This window comes from Buceros rhinoceros, unplaced genomic scaffold (assembly GCF_000710305.1).
Source record: "Buceros rhinoceros silvestris isolate BGI_N320 unplaced genomic scaffold, ASM71030v1 scaffold7574, whole genome shotgun sequence".
NCBI classification, from domain to species: domain Eukaryota; kingdom Metazoa; phylum Chordata; class Aves; order Bucerotiformes; family Bucerotidae; genus Buceros; species Buceros rhinoceros.
The window spans coordinates 59,437-65,891 of NW_010407593.1; the positions used below are offsets into that span (position 1 = coordinate 59,437).

At 36.5% G+C, this 6,455-nt stretch overlaps 1 protein-coding gene across 1 annotated transcript in view; it reads left to right on the forward strand.

Annotated features, from left to right (window-relative positions):
* LOC104492025 (TBC1 domain family member 22A-like) overlaps window positions 1-6,232 on the forward strand; it is a gene marked incomplete at both ends in the record, with an annotated part of 63,372 nt that extends 57,140 nt beyond the window's left edge. Inside the window, 2 exons of the mRNA XM_010134526.1 lie at window positions 3,286-3,392; window positions 6,040-6,232. Of these exons, the coding sequence (XP_010132828.1) occupies window positions 3,286-3,392; window positions 6,040-6,232 (300 nt within the window). The remainder of the gene's footprint in view (window positions 1-3,285; window positions 3,393-6,039) is intronic.
* Between the last annotated feature and the right edge of the window lie 223 nt (window positions 6,233-6,455).

The following is a 6,455-nucleotide window of genomic DNA, read 5'->3' on the forward strand; positions in this document are numbered from 1 at the left end:
GAATATAGTGTGAAATGGTAGGTTTTGAAAGAGAAGGAAGAAAAGATGGAGAAGGAGAAGATAAGACAGATGAGAAAGAGAAGATAAAAAACCTTTTTTGTTATCTTCCAATGCCCACCTGTAGAAGAGTTACTGTGTTGCGCTATGGTTTGTAACTTCCTTTTTGTTCAGAAATGTGATAGCAGTATCATGAGAAGAAAAGGTGCTTACAGGCAGGAAATTTGCAAAGGAACACGCTATCTAAGTAGTCGTAATCTCATTCTTTCAGCAACCATTTAGTGAAGGAGAACCTGAAGGCTGCTTCTTTCAAAGGGAATAATAATTCAATATGTGCTTCTGTTTATAAAAGTACAAGGAACTCTGATTCATTTATTGATTTTTCTGTAGATGTTGTGAGGCAGAGAGAATGGGTTACTTCTTTTTTTTGCTGTTTGAAATTTTAAAATGAAAATTAAAAATATTAACTAGACTTCTTTTTTTTCCACTGGGGCACCAGTTTGTGGATATATAATAAACATAAACTGTAAAACTGTAAGACATTTTTGTGAGTTAACATGTATAGGATATGTAAAAAAAATTGTTCTTGCTGTAGATGATACATCAGTCATACTTTCTGCCAAAATTTCTGCTAAATTAATGGGAATATTCATCCTCAGTTTTCATTTCTGAACTGTTAAAAAGGGCTTCCCTGCTGAAAATTGTGGGGTTTTATTGTTTAAAATCTCAGGGCACATCAGATTGGATGTAGATAGGTAGGTAGTTAATATTGGTTTTTTCACAAGTTCATATGAGACTTGTCATCTTAAGTTGACTTTTTTGACCTGTGTTAAGTCTAATAGTTTTCAGTCTTTCTCTGAATAAGTCTTGTGAGTACTCTTAGTATTATTCTGTTAGTGTGCTTAGTAAAGGGTATGTTGACATTAGTAATGATTTGCTACTTTTGCTGGACTGTGAGGGACTTTTCTGATGTCTTTGTGAGCTGCAGAGCTCGCATTCCAATTTGGATTAATTTTGCCAAATGTACATCACCTTGGCTACTTGTATAATCTGTGTTAGGTTTCTTCATTGCTAGATATTTTGGTTTTGTTGTGGTTTTTTTGTTTGTTTATTTGTTTTGGGGTTAATCTGTTTGCCTTCAATACTTTCTTGTTATCTCCATTGAATTCAAGCATTTTAACCATGAAAAACTTTCGTCTGTTGTATTATGCCAGGCTTTTTCTCTTACCATTCTTTTTCTGAAGGGCCTAGGTTTAATAAGTGAAATGAACCCAAGTTTGTTCTAGAATATGCCTTTAGTGAGGGAAGTCTAATAGAGAAAGCAATGGGAACTGAACAAAAAGATGTTAGAGGGGAGTGTTACCTCCCAGTTACTGTCTGTTACCACCGCTTCCACAGAGCATTGTGAGAGTTTGCTGTCCATTGCTGGTAGAGGAGTATGATACTGTTTGCTGGGAGGTGGGTGAGGGGGTGGGTGTCTGTCCTCCGTTTTGCTCATAGGAGTATGCTGCTGAAATTGGGAAAGGAGTTTTGTCCTCCTCACAAAAGGATCTGCTATCAAACAAATTCGCTGTTGCAGTCTGCTACTCACTCTTTCTTCATTGTTTTGCAAGGCAGTGTTATATCTGAGTTTATTTTATAGGGTATTTAAAGTGTTTTGGATACTTATGTGCTGATATTCTTTTAGAAAATGGATTTTTAAGACTGTGCTCCAATGCAGAGGTGGCATTCCTTCATAACCAGTGAGTGACTACTGGTTCATTGTTTGCAGTCCTGATACCTCTGAGATCATCGTGTCCTTTTGTTTTATGTGGTCTCTGCTGCAATCCCCTGTTTTACTTGCCAGGTTTCCCAATATCTTAACTAATATTTTATTAGCACAACCTAATCTCCTTGTCCTACAGCTATTAATATTTCACCATCCAAACCCAATGATCCCGTAGAAGACGCACACCCACATGTAGAGGCACACCCACCAGTGCAAACAAGAATGCTTTGCTAACTCCTTACTACCCGTGTCTACTAGTAGTGGTAAAATCACTGGTATGTTAAAATTATTTTATAACATGGGAAATGCTCGTGGTTATTACCAATTGACAAATAAATTCTTTAAGGTAGCATAATCTAATGTGACAACCTAAAGATGTATTAGCCTTCTGTAATGATACACTGCAGAGCTATGAGACAGATAATAAAGGAGTTTTAAGATACTACATATTCTTGTTTTTCTCTTGCTGTTTATTCTATGCTAGCTTGCAGTTGTGTAATGGAGGAAATTCCTTCTTTTGTATATCAGATTCTGTTCAAATAGAATCCAACTCCTCCATCTTCTGCACCTCCCTCTCCTTGGGAAAAAAAACAGGGCTGGAAAAGATGCTGCTTTGATTCTCACCTTGATACAGTAAGACACTGTGAGCTGCTTCAAGAGGGAAGCTACAGCATTTACTCAGAGCATTCCCAGCTCAGCCTAAACTGTCTTCTGGGTCAGTATGGGAGCTTCCGGAGCTAGCTGGCAAGGCAACATATTCTGTATTCTTTTTAAAATGGATTAATTCAGATGCCATGGTTTAAAAATAAAACAACTTGCCTTAGGTGGTAGAATTTCAGTTCGTAGCAAAATATGAATTTCTTTTAACTCACTTGTGTGAAAGACTCAGTTTCTGTGATTTAGACATCACTGGGGTGATGTACTTTTCCAGTGTTGAGAATTATGGTTTCTTTTTTGGGTGGGTGGCAGGAATAACATGTTTCCTCTTGTCTGATTTCCTTCTGGTTCCAAATGCTTGCCTGAAAAACAAATCTCCTTGAAAAGATGCAGTCAGCTTTCTAAGTAAATTTCACTGGTTTTCTAGAAAGTTTTTTTCATGGCTTTTTGTTCTCTCAAGACTGGCAACGTATTTTGCGGTGTGTGATGCAAACATAGACATGTTCTGCAGGGATTGTTCATACATAGCTTAAGGCCTCTCAAAGTGCTTCCGATGATCCTCTTTCAGGTGTGAAATCTTTAGAACGAAGTAATTTATTATATATTAATTCTGGTTAACCAGGCATGATTTGAAATTTTCACAGTCTGTGAGAAATTAAGTATTCATTAACATTTAAAGCCATTAGATGACACAGTTGAGCAATAAATGATTCATTTAGTCCCTGTTAAAGTAAATGTGCATTGAAGTTTTTGACTAGAAGATAAGTGGTCATTGTCTTTGTTTTCAATTATTTTCCTCATCCTTGCTTTATTTATTCTGTTCACTTCATTGACTTGTCTTTCTCTCTCTTTTCCTGAAACAGAAGAAGAAGTGGAAAATTTTGATGTTTCCAGTCTGCCTGAAGAAGTGCTGCAGAACATAGAAGCTGACAGTTACTGGTGCATGAGCAAGCTGCTGGATGGCATTCAGGTAAATTGATATTTCCTGTCTGTAAGTACTGGAGTTAACTGATTAATGTCACGGCTTTGAACTACTTGAAGGTTGTTGAGAGAGAGTACATCTATGAAAAACAGGGAACAAGTAGATTTTCCCACTGGAGAAACCTGAAGCTAGTCTGGCATAGTATTAAGAAAGGAAAAGGGGAAAAAAAATTGTACAACTTTTTTTCATCAAAATGTCTGCATGTTTCATTGTAGTATGATGTTATAGAGCTGAGTTGAAATCGCCTATTCTAGAGACATGTTGTGCGCCTCAGTCACCAAGCATGAAGAATGTTTGCTCAAGTGTCCGAGTAAAATGGTCTCACTGAGGTCATGAAAAGCTGGCTTGTTTATTAATTTTAAAGTCATTAATGTAACAACCTATAAACAACTGCTGTCTTAGTTCCTGATGTTATCTTCATATTTTTAAAACATTCAGTTAAAACATGATGCTTATGCTCTATGGGGAATACTTTTTCTGTGAGGAGAAACTGTAAATGCAGGCACAATTTTCTGTTAAATGCAGCAAGTTACGGACTAAGAATGGTGGATTTGTGTGGACGAGTTTGCATTGGTTGGCATGTAAGTTTATGAAGAGTAAAAGGATTTACAGTAGTAGATACGTAGCTGAACATTTTGCATTTAGATGAGGGAGAAATCTATACAATCTACCATAGATTGAATGGGAGCCCAAACATCTATATTTGATATTTAGGGTATTGAAACACTTCGTGCTGCAGTGTCACACCATAAAGGAGAAACTTCGGACTTTTCAGTTTGCAAAGAAATTACCTCAATTAAATTTCATGGGCTTTGTGTTGCAAGAGGCATCAAAAAATAATTATCTAATATCTGTTTTTCAGATCTGTTACATTTGAGATAAAACATTTTGAATCTTGCTAGAAAGTAAAAATAATCTGATCTTGTAAAGTCAGAATATATGCACTAAAATAATAGTCATTGTGAATTCCTGGGTTACGATGGGACCCAAACTGACCTTGGCTAGAAATGTGAAAGTTTCAGAAAGGTGATGATTTCTATTTTGCTCTGGCAACAAAGAATGTGTTTGAGCAATGTTTTGTAGGCAGATGTTTGCAGTCAGGGTTCATTTGCGGCTTTCAGCGAGCTGATTAGAAAATAGATTACGTTTACAAATATTTAGCAGATTGCTGCTTCTTCTCTTCCTTTTTTTTTTTTTTTTTGTTCATACCTTCTCTTTCTGATTATTCCCTGCTCTCAGATAAGCTACTTGTATAGTTTAGATGGTCTATTCTGTGAAATTGTTTTAGTATTATTTTGGTGACAATAGCAATTGTTACAGGGATAGCAAAAGTTTGGTTGATTTGTTCTTAGCATCTTAAAAGATGAAATGATAGACAAGTGATTCTACTGTACTTACTAGAATCAATCCTTTTGATAGGTCCCATGAACTTTATTTGTTTCAAAATGCTTTGGACCAATGCCTGAAAATGTGATGTTTTGTTTCTGCAAGTGGTTTTAGTGTAGCAAAGACTCTAGAGATTGAAGTTATGTGTGTGGAAAATGGCTATCCTCCAGTCAGTAACAAATCATCATAAAATGTGAATAACTATAAAAATTCGTATGAATTGAAGCTGTACTTTTCAGTGAAACTAAGTGAATATTTTCTAGGTTCTTTATTTTAATCGCATTTTTCTAAAGATATTTCTTTCTCATGGTAGATATTTTTGCCCATGCCTTATTTTTTACTATGAATGTTTCATTTGGTAAGGTATGTTAGCTAACACATATTGTAAATTTAAAATTGTCACAAACTTGATTTTTGACAAAATTGTTACAAAATTGAGTCAACAAACAGAAGTCTTGGCTTCTTTGAAGGCAGTTTAAGTATATTTCTTCTGGTTAAAGGTCAAATGTGTAGTGGCTCAATGTCTTGTGTAGCATTGTTTAAAAGTATGGCTTTCTTCTAATGTTGATTCCTGTAAAAAATGCTGATTTTCTCACCTCTATCTCTTAAGAAATACTACATTTTAAAATATTTGAGTACATATCAAAAATATGTGAAAACTTAGAAAGAAAAAAAGTGACAACTTGAAATGTACTTGAGAGGAAGAAAGCCAGGTAAAGAAATAGAAGCCCTCCAGCTGTTTCTGGAACTTTTGTCACAGGCCTGATGCTGTTTTCTTCTAGAAAAGAAAGTTCAGAGATTACATAATTTCTTCTTAAAATTCTGTTTTCATGCAAAATCATCAAGCAGTGATAAGCAAAATATTGAAACCCAATTGTAATGTTATTAAACTGCATCTATGAAAATTTAAGATCTTATTAAATGGAATGGTTATCAATTGGATGTATTCAAGGATGCACTCATCTATCAAAAGCAGGCCTGAATGATTATGCTAGTGGTGTGACTAATGATGTTACAGTTAATTTGGTACAACTGCAGAGTGCTGCTGAAATGAAAATTTAGCTTGTTTTGTTTTTTTTCCTGTTCTCCTGTTTTGGTTCTCTTCTGTGTTGATACCACTTTACTTGTAGGATAGAATGATCATGTAGATGCAGGTTAGGTTGGTTGGGAGAACTAACCCAACAAGAAATTAGCTCATTGAAAGGAAGGGGATTAAGAAAACAGAGAATAAAGATTGTTTTACTGAAAGCGTGCCATCCAAAGGGACCTTGAGAGGCTTGAGAAGCAGATCCATGCGAACATCATGAAGGTCAACAAGGCCAAGAACAAGGTCATGCACATGGATCGGGGCAATCTGCAGTATCAATATAGGCTGGGGGATGAATGGATTGGGAGCAGCCCTGTGGAGGAGGACTTGGGGATACCGCTGGATGAAAAACTAGGTATGAGCCAGCAATGTGTGCTTGAAGTCCAGAAAGCCAATCACATGCTAGGCTCAATCAAAAGAAGTGTGACCAGCAGGCCAGGGGAGGTGGTTCCCTCACCCTACTCTGCTCGTGTGGGACCCCACCTGGAGTACTGTGTCCAGCTCTGAGGCCCCAGCACAAGAAGGATTTGGACCTGTTGGACCCTGAGTGGGTCCAGAGGAGGGCCACAAAAATGCTT